This window comes from Schistocerca nitens, chromosome 10 (assembly GCF_023898315.1).
Source record: "Schistocerca nitens isolate TAMUIC-IGC-003100 chromosome 10, iqSchNite1.1, whole genome shotgun sequence".
Taxonomy (NCBI): domain Eukaryota; kingdom Metazoa; phylum Arthropoda; class Insecta; order Orthoptera; family Acrididae; genus Schistocerca; species Schistocerca nitens.
This window is the reverse complement of record NC_064623.1, coordinates 31,156,380-31,173,357: the sequence shown is the minus strand read 5'-3', so window position 1 is coordinate 31,173,357 and position 16,978 is coordinate 31,156,380. Positions and strand designations below refer to the sequence as shown.

The 16,978-nt window shown below is 41.5% G+C and overlaps 1 protein-coding gene and 1 pseudogene across 3 annotated transcripts in view; both read right to left on the bottom strand.

Annotated features, from left to right (window-relative positions):
• Window positions 1-579: 579 nt before the first annotated feature.
• The window catches only part of LOC126210550 (zinc finger protein 239-like), a 71,608-nt gene continuing 55,209 nt past the window's right edge, over window positions 580-16,978 (bottom strand). For all 3 annotated transcript variants that reach the window (XM_049939803.1, XM_049939805.1, XM_049939804.1), the window contains exon 5: window positions 580-1,741. In XM_049939803.1, coding sequence (XP_049795760.1) covers window positions 910-1,741 — 832 coding nt within the window. In that variant the 3' untranslated portion in view covers window positions 580-909. The remainder of the gene's footprint in view (window positions 1,742-16,978) is intronic.
• Window positions 15,278-15,395, bottom strand: LOC126210752 (5S ribosomal RNA; annotated as a pseudogene).

Here is a 16,978-nt window from a genome sequence, read left to right as displayed (position 1 = left end):
ATGTCACGTGATACCACGTACTTACACGTTTGTGACTATTACAGTGCCATCTATCACAAAGCGAAAAAAAGTGGTCCAACTAAAACATTCATATTTCTTTACGTACTACACGAATATGTAATAAAAATGGGGGTTCCTATTTTAAAACACACAGTTGATATCCGTTTGACCTACGGCAGCGCCATCTGGCGGGTCAACCATAGCGCCATTTGGTTTCCCCCTTCAAACTAGACGAGTTTCGTTCTTTGTAGTTTTTTCGTTGGTGCTTATTTCGTGAGATATTTGGCACGGTCACTATCAATGAACCACCCTGTATACAATTGTGGTATGAATTGCAATCGCCATGCCAAAATACCACAGCATGTTGGGAGAAGAGTGACAACAAATGGTATGACTTGTTGATAAAGTGAAGATGGGCTACTCCATTTTGTTTCAGTTGCTGTAGTGGCATGCTGCTGCACTGTGGGCAAGGATTTCAGTGTCTACCAGTGCATGCGAACAATTAACACATTAATTATGGAACACTATATTTTACATGTGATAATGAAAACTTTATCACTACCAATCATGAACCTATAGACCGACAGACATGAATTACAGTATTTGTGAGATACCATACAGGTTTTTTTATGAAGTTTCAGGTATTCAGTTTCTTTTGATATAATGGTATTATCAATAGTATTCACTATTGTGCAGTTACAAATGTATTTTTCAGATGGTTTTGACATGTCCTTTGCATTTTTCTCCAGTCTAGGGTGCAGTGCATATCGCTATGGAATTGCATCAAAATTATATGAGCGTTCCTTAGTCTGAAAACTGAAGTGTTTAAGGTGTCCTTACATGAGACTGCCATGAGTGTTCCTTCAAGTTTCTGATGCTCCTGAATCTCTTAGGATACATACGATAACTTTAGGGTACCTTGTGAGTGTGCATCTGTGAATGCCGCTTCAGATGATAACTTTGTGTGAATGTCTTGCTGCAAACGCCACAGATATATGGGCGTTCACCAGTGTGCAGCTTCAAATGCCGATTAAGGTGACTATTTTGTGTGAACGTCTTGTCGCAAATGCCACAGCTATATGCAGATTCGCCGGAGTGCACCTGTGAATGCTGCTTGAGGTGATTACTTTGTGTGAATGTCTTGTTGCAGATGAGACAGATGTATGGACGTTCACCAGTGTGCAACTGCAAATGCAGCTTAAGATGACTACTTCTTGTGAACGTCTTGTTGCAAATATCACAGGTGTATGAGTGTTCAATGGTGTGCACAGCTGAATGCTGCTTCAGGTGAGAGATTTGTGTGAATGTCTTGTTGCAAATCTCACACACGTACGGACGTTCGCCTGTGTGCAACCGTGAATGCTGCAATAGTGTGCCACTGTTTGTGAATGTCTTGCTGCAAATGGAACAGGTGTATGGGCGTTCACCTGTGTGCACATGGAAATGCATCTTCAAACTACTACTCCTCGTGAACGTCTTGTGACACACACTGCACAAATGATGTAGTTTACATCTCTTCATGCGTGAATGCTTCTTCAGGTCCTCCAACTGTGCAAACACCTTCTTGCAGACGTCACACCTGTGCACAAGACACCCTGTATCACTTTCACTTCCACAGAATGCATCCTGCTTGGTGGTACATTGAATATTGCCGTCTTTTCCTGCAGCTGGTGAAATGTTGGTAACCAAATCACCGCTGTCATCAGTACTCCTGTCATTCTCCATGGCAACAGGAACAGCACTGCAGAAAAGTTGAGAAAACTATGTCAGAATGTCATATCATAAATATGCAAACATTAATATGAGAAACTATATCAAAATTATCTTAACATATGCTTAGTTGTCTAATGTCTCAAAAAGTTTCCCTGAAATTAATGTATGGCAAGCTAGATTATATATTCAGAGCACTAAGTGATCAATTAATGGAGTTTTTTAGGGTGCTTTGAAGACACAACGGTGAGAACTACGTTCGTATGAGACATTTCTTGGAGCCAAAGTGTTGCAAATTAGACAGAATTTCCCAGATTTTAAATGTAGGCAAACTGACAGTGGGATTATTACAAAAGAGGAACACCAGGATAAATAAAAACACAATCAATACTCCAGCAGACATAAGAAATTAACTGACAGGGACCATACAACTGTATTACGTAAACTATATCAACTACATGAGCATTCTAAGCCACATCATTTTTTGTAGGTCATTGAGATGTTGCGAGATATTGACTGTTTTCATACCTGTTTCTACCACACAGAACACACCAGCAAAAAAAAAAAAAAAAACAACTAATCGACTTTCCTTACACTATTATACAAGGGTTGTCCAGAAAGTAAGTTCCGATCTGTCGCGAAATGGACACCACAGTGAAAACCCGATGAAGCTTTGCACAGATGTGTTAGGTAGTGTCTCTAAGTATGACTGACTATCACATCAAGATGCTCTTTTCAGTTGTGAGCGCACTGTGAGCGAGTAAAGGTGCCTAGAACAACGATGTCTCCCACCAAGTAGGAGGGCCCGCTGAGAGGCTTCGCCTTAATGAATGCAGCCCACCTAACACAACTGCCACACACTCCCTTCTTCATGGCAATTCTCAGCTGCATTCTGCAGGGGCACTGAAGACGCTCCTGCAGCCTTTTTGATGGGAAGTGTTCGATCACCCACAACACAGCCCTAATTGGCTCATCCTGAGTATCATCTCTGTTCACATGAAACGCTGGATACGAAGACAACACTTGGGCACAGGCTACACGCTATAGACTAGAGTAGAGAATTATCAGAAAGCACAGGCAGCTGCCTTCTATGATGATGGTGTAGGAAATTTGGTATAACGCTCCGACAAAAGTCTAAGTTGGAGCGGCGACTATGTAGAGAAGTATCTGGAAAGTGTAGCTAACTCTTGCAAATAAAATGTTTCTGATTTCACTATGGTTTCCATTTAGCGACCGATTGGCGCTTACTTTCTGGACAACCCTCGTAAATGGAGCCACCTTGACCGTGCACAGTGGAGAAAAAGTTCACAGAGGGGTGGTCTACTTAACAGAGGCTGTCCTAAGAGAGGGCTGTGTAGATATTGACGATTCCTGGAAAGAATTTATATATGACAATGTGTGGCTAGAAAAAGGCCAATCTAGGATTTGGTTAAGTGTTGAGTTTCAGTAGCCATGCATTGATTATCTCTGATACCACACCACAGACAATAAGAGTCAAGCATGATATAAACAAGAGGCAGCTGGCACATGGAAAAGTATGGTTTGGTGTCCAGAGATGAAGCTAACTTCTGTCTGTGGCAGTCAGATCCATGTCAGTGTACCTGTAGGCGATTGGTGAAACATCATAAGAACTAGCAGTTCTCGAGAAATGTATCTCTCCATCGACTGCAATCATAATGCATGGAGCTCATGAGTATGGCAACAGGATCTTTTAGATAATTTTTAAACGGAGGCTGAATGCTCGCAAGTATGTGACAAGAATGGTGAATCCTGCTGTCATAGTCCTCATGACCAGAGAACTAAACGGCATATACCAGCAGATTAACACGAGATGATGCAATATTATGCAAAAGCTCATGCCTAGGGGGAGTGCACCTCAAACTAACAATTGGGGAAAGAAAGTTTAATCATTTAATAGCTGTGGTGGGCTTAACAGTTCCAGGAAATTCAATAAATATCAGACTGGTGCTTCGTGACATAACTCTTTTCATTTTAGATAGTGTATTTGAATAAATTCTGTAAACAGTTTAAAGTTAACTGGAAAGGACCAAATATACACATAGAAAATGATGTTAATTTATTTGAAATTTTTGATTCTAAAGAAAAAAGTATTCAGTTTTTGCTGTCAATTATATTTACGAAAAATAGTATGAAAATGGAAAATAATATCTGCTTCTGTTGGAAACACGCACAATTTTTATTTGGCTATTGAATTAAGGGAGACAGTGGCCAGAAAATGTAAAAGTAAAAAAAAAAAGATGAGAATGTCATTGGGAGTAAAAAGCATCACAGGATGGTTAACTAGGAGAACGAGGAATACCACATCAGATGAAGTAAAGTGTGACGGAAAAAGAACGCTGTATCACATTCACTTGTTAACACAATGTTTATGCCTTGGCCTATGTTGCAATAAACATTTATTGCTCTATACTATGACTGTGCTGTGATTGCTTGTTACACGATTTTGTTCTGAAATATAATAGTAAAATTAACAAAACCCTCTTTGGGGCTCACACACTGTGTGAGATACAATGGGTCTACACAGTTATTGAGTTATGTGCTAGGTGAGCACACAGCCCCTGGGTATGTAGTATCGTTATCCATTCTTCATTCTTCTTGGCTAAATCGTTTCCCTAACTCTACTGCTCATCTGCCTTTTTCATGTCAACACCCTCTATTCTATGACATAGAATGACTGTCACGTTAGTCAAGAATGCCTTTAAGGAGACAAAGATGCCATTACAACGCATCGCTGAGATTGAACGGGGTCATGTAATAGGGCTATGAGAAACTGGATGTTTCTTCGGCGCTATTGCAGAAAAACTTGGGAGGAATGTAGCCACTGTACAGGGTTGTTGGCAGCGGTGGTCGCGAAAATGTATGGCTACAAGGAGACTGGGCTCCAGACAGCCATGTGGCACTACTAAGAGGGGACAACCGTCGTTTTCAGCATATGACTCTGCTGCATTGTACTGCATCTGCAGCGGCAATTTGAGCAGCTCTTAGCTGCGCAGTGACACAACGAACTGTCACAAATCAGTTACAGCAAGGACAGCTCCGAGACAAACGCCCTGCAGTGTGCACTGCAATGACCCCAAACCATCGCCATTTTCAACTTCACTGGTGCCAAGAGTGAGCTCATTGGACGGCAGGTGGGAGGTCTCTTGCGTTTTCTAGTGAGAGCTGGTTCTGCCTCACTACTAGTGATGGCCATGTGTTGGTTAGGAGCAGGCCGGTTGAGGGCCTATAACCAACCTGTCTGTGTCCTAGACACACTGCAACTACACATGGAGGTACGGTCCACAGTGAGATTTCATGTGACAGCATGAGCACTCTTGCCCCAGACACCCCACTGGAAATTTGTACATTAATCTGGTGACTGGACCTGTTGTGCTGTCATTCATGAGCAGCATACCAGATGGTGTTTTCCAACAGGATAAACCTCGCCCACACCGCTGTTGAAACCCAATGAGCTCTACAATGTGTTGACATGTTTCTCAGGCTTGCTCGATCATCAGATCTGTCTCCAGTCTGGCATACAGGACATCTTGAGACACAACTCCAGCGTCACCCACAAACTGCATCAACTGTGCCTACATTCATTGATGGGTCAGGTGCAACAGGCATGGAACTCCATCCCAAAAACTAGCATCCAGCACCTGTACAACACAATGCATGCACTTTTACATGCTTGCATTCAACATTCTGGAAGTTACACCAGTTCTCGATGTACCAGCATTTCACATTTTCAATGGTTTATCTCATGCTTACATTAACCAGTGATCTTGCAACATATTACGTATATTACCTACACAAATGTAGTGCCAAAATTTCATTACCCTACATTAATTATTTTTTGGTGTTGTGACTGATTTTTCTGTCAGTGCTTATTTACATATCAGATAATCGCATACTTTTTTGTGTTTTGTGCTGCTCAGGACTCCACACTATATACCATTAATTTTTCCTTCTTTGCCCTCCCTTAGAGTTGACATAATTTTTGAACGGTAGCTCACTGACAATCTGAAAAAAAGAAGGAAAACAGGCTCCTCAACTTTCCCATCACTTGAACCGTAGGCAGCAAGCATCACTGGCGCCAAATACACACGGCACAGTTTGAAACTGGTTGCAGTGTGTTCGTTTAATGGGAACAAGAGCACCCTCTTCAATTTCAGGAATGATACACACAGACTTGCTCCCTAATTGTACACAGTGGTCCTTTCTATCTAGTGATGCTATTTCCCTAATGTGTACCATTATTCACTGCATGTTTTTACTACTATCGGATAGCAGACACCCAACCCTTTGCACTTGCCTTCCCTGGTACAACACCCCAAATATAGAGCCCCTAATGACATCCCTTTTGACAGCAAAAGATATAAAAATTAGTTATCCTGACCTAGCTACTGGCAACAAAATATTAACACTATTGAAAGTTTGAGCAACAGAAATACTAGGGAACTAACAACATCTATTCCACGGAAAGAACTAAATAAAAGACTATCAGATGATCACTTCATCTATGAAGTATGCAACTCTAAATAAAGAGTTCAAAATATATGCTTTATGAAGGTTAAAACCCAGACGAGATAAAGTGATCAGAGATAACATTTATCCCAGAAAAGAGTTGTAGCCGCATCGAGCTGTAAGTTCGCTGTGACTACTGTGGTGTCACCGCCAGACACCACACTTGCTAGGTGGTAGCTTTAAATCGGCCACGGTCCATTAGTACATGTCGGACCCGCGTGTCGCCACTGGCAGTGATCGCAGACCGAGCGCCACCACACGGCAGGTCTCGAGAGACGGACTAGCACTCGCACCATTTGTACGGACGACTTAGCTAGCGATGCACACTGACGAAGCCTCGCTCATTTGCAGAGCAGATAGTTAGAATAGCCTTCAGCTAAGTCAATGGCTACGACCTAGCAAGGCGCAATTAGCTTGTATCTAAAGAGTCTCACTTGTATCGTCAAGAGCGATGTACCACAAGGATGGATTAAAGTTAAGTATTCCAGAAGCTACGTACTTTTCTTTATAGCATTCATTACGTATCCTGTTTGACCTCACGCCATCCTTCGTGAGCTTATAGCGTGCATTTCGGTCTCCTCAAACACACTGTGTCGGCACTTCTGTCGACACATCAACTACAATGAAAAACTTCAATGGAGATGTTACTTCAAGTATGGTCTTGACGTAATAGTCATAGTTCTGAAGAACGGTGATAGAACATTTACCGTTTACCCGGACAACGGAACAGATATTATACGCGAGGGAAAAGTAACTCGTGTGATACTTAATCAATTCTGGGACTTAGTCGTCGTGATCTGTGATCGTCACGAACATTGAAGGACACAGCAATGTACCAGACGCCGACATAAACTCTACAAATAAACTTGAGTAGGAAACACATACAGGCAATCATGAAGAATTCGCAGGTACGCCGTGTTGTCGGAAGCTGCAGTCAATGTCAGAATTGCTGATGTAAATCGTAGTTTCAGTTCCTTGACAGATCGGTGTGCTTTCCAGTGCAGTGGTTAGATAGTTCAGAAGTTCAATAAATTAAGATATAACTTTAATACTTCGTGTCGTGTCGTCTACATCATTTAATTGAACTTGATTGTGTAACTGAATAATTATTTTCTTTATAGAACGTCGAAGCTAAAGGTGATTGAGTGACATTATCAACAGGGAACAGTGATTGAACATTATATTACGACGGTTTCTGTATTTTATTTAGAGAATACATTATCTCTGGATTTATGACGTAGGAGTTGTTGAATTAGCACCGTAGCGACGCACTAACGACGCTATAATACTTCACAAATCAACATCCTCGCAAGTCTGTAATGTGGCATCGGCTTGAATGGTAGAACTTATAACAATTCGAGATATCATATTATCTACTTTTGAACATTCATTTGCAAACAGGGCATCAAAGCTATCGTTATCAAGTTTCGCGTAAGCTTATAAGTCAGACGCGAAGTATATTTGGTTTATTGTTTCAGATCGTTAAAAGAAAAGAAAAAAATTCATTGAAGTCTATTTTTATGTGCTGCTACATGACTCTGCTGTCAATATCTTTATTCTTTGCTTTTGTGTAACTTCTGTGTTTTTTTAGTAAATGTGTTTTTTTCGTATCCAGTATGTAATTATAAAGTTAATAAAATGTTTTCTTGCCTTTAAAATAATATTTTTCATCAGGTTATGGGCCCAGTACGCGTGTAAAGGCAAACAACATAGTTTAATTAAAACAATATTTGAAATGAGCTTATATCTGTAAAGAAACATGATTGCTAGCGGCGATTATAAGGTCGGGTCTAGTGAAGCAGGGGATACAACCCGTCGGCTTTTACCAATGACGTCATACATTAGTCATAGATAGTAATGTCTTCACTTCGAGGCATAGATAATAAAACAGTTCTGTGTTCCGGATAAGCGCTTTCATTGTACATTAAAATAATTATTCGTAATAATATTGAGGTAATTTGGAGTATTAGTTTGTTATTGTAGAACAACTTTTAGTGTCTTATTTTCGTTTATAGAAATGGATTTGTCTGTTTGTGGGTATGTAATTTTCGTTACTGTCTGTCTAGGCGAGCTTCGGTTATTCCTCGATATTTCCGTGTGGTAAAATCACTTTTCCAGTTGCTTCTTTTACTGTATTTCACAATTTTGACATATTTCACTGTTTTATTCCACCAATATGTGTATTTTCGTGTTGTGAAGTACGTAATAGAAATTTCTCAGCTGTCGATCTTCTTTCGTTTCCCAGCACTAGTATCAGTACGAATTGTACTTGCTATATTACAGGCGAAACCCACGACACAACTAAAATTTGTATCCCGTCCTTCACTTCGCCTTTACACTGACACTATATATGTCAATTGGCGAGCAAGATACAAATGTTGCGTATAGCTACGAGATGTGGCTAGAAAAAAACCGGACTAGTACTGGTGAAACAATAAAACGAATGCAATAAGGCTGAAAGTCGCGTGGCCTGTCACGTGACTCTCGCTCCGCCTACTGCTCGAGTTTCATCTGCCTCCTGCACTCAGTCTGCCCGTGGCGTCTGTTTTAAGTAGTTGACGTTTTGTCTGTGCGTCGGAAAATGTTGAGTGTACAGAAAGAACAGCGTGTTAACATCAAATTTTGTTTCAAACTAGGAAAATCTGCAAGTGAAACGTTTGTAATGTTACAACAAGTGTACGGCGATGATTGTTTATCGCGAACACAAGTGTTTGAGTGGTTTAAACGATTTAAAGATGGCCGCGAAGACACCAGTGATGACACTCGCACTGGCAGACCATTGTCAGCAAAAACTGATGCAAACATTGAAAAAATCGGTAAACTTGTTCGACAAGATCGCCGTTTAACAATCAGAGCAGTGTCTGAGTTAACAGGAGTTGACAAGGAAAGTGTTAGGCAGATTCTTCATGAAAGTTTCAACATGAACAAAGTGTGTTCAAAAATGGTTCCAAAGTGTCTCACAATTGAACAAAAGGAACGCCGAAGAATGATTTGTTCTGACATCCTGGAAAACATTGAAAGTGATCCCACCTTCTTACAAAATGTTATTACTTGCGATGAATCGTGGTTTTTTACTTACGATCCCGAAACTAAACGCCAATCGATGCATTGGAAAACTGCTGGTTCTCCACGACAAAAAAAAAGCACGAATGTCAAAATCGAAATTCAAGGCAATGATGATTGTTTTTTTTTTTTTTTTTTTTTTTTTTTTTTTTTTTTTGACATCAAAGGGATTGTGCACATTGATTGGGTACCAGAGGGACAAACAGTGAATCAGCATTACTACATTAGCGTCCTGGCTACCCTACGTGAGCGAGTACGGAGAAAACGGAACGATTTGTGGAGAAAAAAGTCATGGATCCTTCACCAAGACAATGCCCCAGCTCACAGTGCGTTGTCAGTGAAGACGTTTTTGGCAAAACACAACATTCCCTGTGACTTTTTTCTTTTCCCTAAAGTCAAGTCAGCTTTGAAAGGAACTAGATTTGAGACTGTTGAAGCAGTAAAAGAAAAAGCGACGGAAGTAATGTATGGACTTAACCGAAAATGATCTGCAGCATTGCTATGAACAGTGGAAAATTCGTATGGAGCGGTGTAGAGACCGAGGAGGAGAGTACATTGAAGGAGATAACATGAAATTGTAAATAATTGTAAATAATTGTAAATAGATGTTTTTTCCAGCATCAGTCCGGTTTTTTTCTAGCCGCACCTCGTATATACCTCAAGTAACGAATGGAACACTATTAGCGTCCAAGGCAACAAGAAAACTGTACCCCATAGTGAAGTACGGGATGCAAATTGTACATGTGTCGTCTTCTTGTCTCCGTGTGGTTCAATTGAGGTACAGGTTGCAAATGTAACGTACGTCTACTTCCACCTTTTCGTTACCATTGTACATATATCGAGGTCAACGGCAGTCTGGTATACATATATTACATACGTAGGTCCTTCTGTCATCAGTAGTACTGATATGTACGTAAGAAAAGACTGTTAGTAATAGCGGAGACGAGATAAACAACACATCTACAATTTGCATCCCGTGTTCCACTTAGGGTTTACTGAAGCGGAGGATACATCGTTCAAGTGAAGAACAGGACAGTAATGCTAGTGAAAATGAAGAAATCGACACGAAAAACTCGTATTCCGTACTGTACTTAAGCAACACACTTCCAATGAGCTTTCAATTTGTATCGGGTGGTTCATTTACGGTTTAGTGAAGCAGGGGATACATAGTTCAAGTGAACAACACGACAGCAATGCTAGTTGAAAGTAAGAAATCGACTTACGCTGAAGTAGTATCCCGTACTGCACTTAAGCAATACAGTTCGAAAGAGTTTCGAGATACAACTGACATACATGTAACGTGATGTATTCTTTGCTAGTAATATATTTCATTCATTTCTTTCCATTGTATTTTGCGGATAAATACTATGATAGAAACACGCGATATCGTTAACGTGAAAATACTACTGGCCCCTATAAATGGGCCGGCCGAAGTGGCCGTGCGGTTAAAGGCGCTGCAGTCTGGAACCGCAAGACCGCTCCGGTCGCAGGTTCGAATCCTGCCTCGGGCATGGATGTTTGTGATGTCCTTAGGTTAGTTAGGTTTAACTAGTTCTAAGTTCTAGGGGACTAATGACCTCAGCAGTTGAGTCCCATAGTGCTCAGAGCCATTTGAACCCTATAAATGTGAAGTATAGCTTTTCTCTCTTGCATTCCTTCGTTTCTGGACATTCTTCTCAGCTTTTTCATCTTTGTAATACATGATCTCTTGCGAATTCTGACGTCATTGGTCAAAGCCGACGGATTGTATCCCCTGCTAAACTAGACCCATAAGGTCAGCATTGGTAAGCTCGAAGGACCTGAGGACTGGGCCAAATGGAAATGGCATATTTCTATGGTGCTGCGTTCATATGGACTAGAAGATATTAACGGCACTCATGAACGTGTAGAGTTGCCGCAAGATGCGACAAGTGTACAAAAAGAATCGTATGTGGAATGGTACAAGGACGACGCAAAGGCAGCGAGTCTTATAGCAAGTGCGCTAAGTAAACCTGTCGCAGAACTCGTCTTAACGTGCAAGAATGCTAAAGAAATCTGGGACAAATTACGCGCCCGATTTGAACGTAGCAGTACTCAGCGTTTGAATATGTTGATTGAAACATTTTTCCGTGTTAAACGTGATGAATCGGAAGATATTAGTGCACATGTGGCCAAACTGCAAAAGTTATATGTGGACCTGAACGATGAATTATCAAAACATGAAGAAAATACGCTATCTGAAAGAATCTTAAATGGTCGAATTTTGTCTACACTGGGAAAAGACTACGACAATTTTAAGGATCTCTGGGATACGATACCGACAGAAAAGCAAAGCTTGAATTTATTGATTGAAAAACTCTGTACTATTGAACTGCGTGAACAAGACATTAATGGAAGTGCAGCTTTCGTCGTTTCTATAACAAGAAAACTGCAAACAAGTAATCAGCAAGTAAAGATGAAGTCACAATTAAAACAGAAGTTTCCGTGTAATAAATGCAAACAATTAGGTCACTGGGCAGCAGAGTGTCCACAGAACACTCGTGACAGCAATAAAAGAAGAGAGAAGAAGCAAGAAAGTGAACACGCTGCATTTACTTCATACGCTATGGGTGTGTGTACCAGTAATCACAGTGACCCAAATACATGGTATTGCGAGTGGCGCTACAAATCATATCACTCCCAACGAACAGTATTTTGTTTCGCATAGTGAATTTGATGCTCCTCAAGTAATTGCATTGGGAAAACAAGATGTCAAAATGTGTGCGTACGGTCAAGGAACAGTTTACATTCAAATTCGACGTAACAATAAATGGTACAATGCTAGAATGGACAATGTTTTGTACGTCCCTGATGCAAGTGCTAATCTGTTCTCTGTGAGAGCCATTGCCTGCAGAGGCTACAGTACTAATTTTACTTATAATAATGTCTGTGTTCGAAGACAAGTCAATGGCAATATTCCTACGACAGGTTATGTGAAAAATGGACGTTGTGTGTTGAACATGCGTGTTGTTAGAAATGCAAAAATGAATCGTGTGAACTTGATGACTTCATCCGAAACATTGCAACTGTACCATGAAAGGTTTGGTCATCAAAATAAACAACATGTGAAGAATATTTTAAAAGGAATGAACATTAATGTGGAAGGTGCCAAGAGTGAATTTTGTGGCGGCTGTGCAGTTGGAAAGATGCATAGGCTGCCATTCAAAACACGAACAATACGCTCTACCAGTACTGGTGAATTAATCCACGCGGATGTCAATGGACCAATGAGCACGAAATCTTTTGGAGGTAAGCACTATTATGTATGTTTCAAAGGCGATTTTAGTAAATTTCGTCGAATTTTCTTTTTAAGACACAAAAGTGAAGTGTTTACTGTGCTTAAGCAGTTTTTAAATGAGGCACGAACTAATGGACATGTTGTCAAACAATTTAGATGTGATGGTGACAAAGAATTTAACAATAAGAATGTCAGTGAACTGCTTGCAGACAGGGGAATAGAGTTTCTGATTCCTCCTCCTCACGATCCTGAACAAAATGGTGTGGCTGAACGGGAAAATAGGACCATTGTTGAAGCTGCACGGTCAATGCTAAATCCGAGTAAATTACCTAAAGGGTTGTGGGCAGAGGCATGTAACACAGCAGTCTACCTAATAAATCGTACTGGAAAATCTTCGGTTGAAAATAAAATCCCTTATGAACTATGGTTTAATCGACCGGTAGGACGACTTCATCATCTCAAAATTTTTGGCACAGGCTGCTACGTTCACATTAACAAACAATTCCGTTCCAAGTTTGATGATAAGGCAGAATTTAGACGACTTGTTGGATATGTTAATGACAAGGATGGGTTTAGAGTTTGGCTTCCATCTAAAAGAAAAGTGGTGTTGAGTCACGATGTGAAATTTAAGCCAGAAATTGTTTGTGATTTACATAGTAATCATGTTGAATTTGAAGTCCCTCAGGAAGAATTTAATGATCCGAATTCATCTAAAGATGACCAATGTAAACCTCCTAGGCTGTACACTTCTGGAGGAAGTCAAACTCAAGAAAAAAAATTGGCACTCTCGATTCTAGAGAAAGTCAAGAGTCGAGTGAATCTGATGAAAATAAAGAATTAACAGAATTTCTAAAAGCAGAAGCTGCTGAATCTTCTAATGAAGAGAAACTGAAGAATAAAAGACAACGAAGAAAACCAACCTGGATGTAAAGTGGTGAATTTTGTATGGCAACAAAAGTTGATGCACTTGAATACAAAGATCCAAACTGTTTTCAGAAATATTGCAGTCAAATGAGAAGGAAGAATGGAAGGAGCGAAAGAGTTAGTTTGGTTACGTCGTCTGCTATCAGAATTAGTCGAAATGTGGGGGTAGCCTCCAGTTCTTTACGCCGACAATGCTAGTGCATTGAAGTTAGCAAAAAATCCAGAATATCATCGACGTTCTAAACATATAGAGGTCCGACATTTCTATGTTCGTGAAAGATATCTGAATGGTGAGATTTTCTTGGAACACATTGATGGACACAACCAGTTGGCAGATATTTTGACGAAACCCCTTCAACGAGTTCGATTTAATTTTCTATATTCAGAAATTGGCATTCAAGAGACAAAGCAATAATTTCATGATTTTTTTTCTTTTGGAGGAAATGTTAATAGAAAAGAAAAGAATTCATTGACGTCTATGTTTATGTGCTGCTCCATGACTCTGCTGTCAATATCTTTATTCTTTGCTTTTGTGCAACTTCTGTGTTTTTTAGTAAATGTGTTTTTTTTCGTGTCCAGGGTGTAATTATAAAGTCAATAAAATGTTTTCTTGCCTTTAAAATAATATTTTTCATCACAGATGAGGGGAGTAGTTGCGGTACCGAGTGGTGCAGCCGCTGTGTGTAGCAGTACAGAAGACAGACATCCTTCGAACACCATTGCTTCAATTAGCCGCTTATACATTTCGGCGTGCTGCTCCATAGATACGCGGAAATCTGTTAAAGGGAGATAGTATCTGAAACTAACCAAACAAAGCGAGGAGTTAGTTTCAACAGTTACAGATCCGAGTTGTCGCGATCGACGGACGCCGACCTGTGTCAACCGGACTTGAACATCCATTTCCATCGAGCCGACACACACGCGAACACTCGCGCACTGGTCCATGACACAGGTAGCTTACCAGTGCAGATACGTATGCCACTTGAGTCAGGACTTATGACCACAGCAGTTGAGTCCCATAGTGCTCAGAGCCACTTGAGTCAGTTTCAGTGGAATACAGCATCTCAAAAACGTTGACAAGTAGATTGATTCTATGGCAGACGGGATCCATTGGACGGTGTAAGACTACAGGCTACTTTTAGAATCTCAGGCACACCTCTCAGTAGCCTAACCCACAAATCCATTTACAGCAACTTTTTAATTGTTCGACAGCAGTCACATACATTTCCAGTTGCTCATACCAGATAGTAACTTAAGGGTCAAACGGCTCTGAGCACTATGGGACTTAACTTCTATGGTCATCAGTCCCCTAGAACTTAGAACTACTTAAACCTAACTAACCTAAAGACATCACACACATCCATGCCCGAGGCAGGATTCGAACCTGCGACCGTAGCGGTCGCGTGGTGCCAGACTGTAGCGCCTAGAACCGCTCCGCCACCCCGGGCGGCACAGTAACATACAATGTCTTTATGAGAATATAACATTAAATTAAGCTCACTGGTTTTTTTTTCCCCCCTCCGAAAGAGATTTCGCTACAAGGAAGAAAGGTTCCCCTTATTGAATCTATACAGTGAAGCCACAAAAGTCATGGCACTAGCACTCCGTCTTCAGGCCACGAGTGGCCTACCGGGAGCATCCGACCGCCGTGTCATCCTCAGGGGAGGATGTGGATAGGAGGGGCGTTGGGTCAGCACACCGCGCTCCCGGTCGTTATGATGGTATTCTTGACCTAAGCCGCTACTATTCGGTCGAGTAGCTCAATTGGCATCACGAGGCTGAGTGCACCCCGAGAAATGGCAACAGCGCATGGCGGCCTGGAAGGTCACCCATCCAAGTGCCGACCACGCCCGACAGCGCTTAACTTCGGTGATCTCACGGGAACCGGCGTATCCACTGCGGCAAGGCCGTTGCCCAACGAAAGTCATGGGATACCTCCTAATATCGTATTAGACCACCTTTTGCCTGGCGTAGTGCAGCAATTCAACGTAGTGTGGACTCAACAAGTTGATGGAAGTCCCTTGTAAAAATATTGAGCCATGCTACCTCTAAAGCCATCCATAATTGGGAAAGTGTTGTTGGTGAAGGATTTTCTCACACACTCACCTCTCTACTACGTCACTTAAATGTTCAGTGGGATTCGTGTCGGGCAATCTGGATGGCCAATCATTTGCTCGAACTGTCCAGAATGTTTTCAGACCCATTGTGAACAACTGGACATTGTCATCTATAAAAATTGAGGTCCATGAATCGCTGCACATGGCTCCAAGTAGCCAAAAATAACCATTTCCAGTCAATGACCAGTTCATTTGGGCCAGAGAACCCAGTCCAGTCCAGTCCATGTAAACGTATACCACATCTTTATGGAGCCACCACCAGCTTGCACAGTGCCTTGTTGGCAACTTGGGCCGTAGTGTTGTGAGGTCTGCACCACACTCGGACCCCATCATCAACTCTCTACCCACTGAAATTTGGGCTCAGCTAACCAGACCACTGTCTTCTAGTCGTCTAGGGTCCAGTCGAAATGCCACGAGCCCAGGAGAGGTGCTGCAAGTGATGTCGTCTGCTGCCATAGCCCATTAACGCCAAATTTCGTCGCACTGTCCTAAGGGGTAGGTTCGTCGCACGCCCCACATTCATTGCTGTTGTTATTTCATGTAGTGTTGTTTGTTGGCACACATCTACGCAAATGCGGCTGCTCTCGGTCATGAACTGAAGGCCATCGGCCACTGCGTTGACCGTGGTGAGAGGCAGTGCCTAAAAATTTGGTATTCCCAGCACACTCTTGTCACTGCGGATCCCAGAGTATTGAATTCCCTAAAGATTTCCAAAATGGAATGTTCCACGTGTCTAGCTCCAACTCTCATTGAGTGTTTGATGCCTGTTAATTCCTGTTGTGCGACCATAATCACGCCAGAAACCGTCTCACAGGGATCGGTTGAGTAGAAATTAAAGCTCCGCGAATGCACTGCTCTTTTATACCTTGTGTAGGCACCACTACCGCTATCTGTATATGCGCATATCGCTACCACATGAACTTTGTCGCCGGCCGGAGTGGCCGAGCGGTTCTAGGCGCTACGGTCGCAGGTTCGAATCGTGCCTCGGGCATGGATGTGTGTGTTGTCCTTAGGTTAGTTAGGTTTAAGTAGTTCTAAGTTCTGGGGGGCTGATCACCTCAGAAGTTAAGTCCTATAGTGCTCAGAGCCATTTGAACGATTTGACTTTTGTCACCTCATTGTTCATGTCCGTTGTTGTCAATATGATTGACAGAGGAAGCCTGTTGCCTTATTTTTACTACAAACTTTTGTTGTGGGTGAGTTGTCTGATGAAGATAAGTGATTTATATTACTCTTGGTACCTCAATTGTGCGGAGAGTCACAATTTTTTACAATGATAATATTTAAACAACGTCTTTTGAAATAAAAATGTAGATACTTTTTTCAGTTAAATAGTTTCTTCCGATTGGGGAAAGCGGCCATACTAATCGTTAGGAAAGGT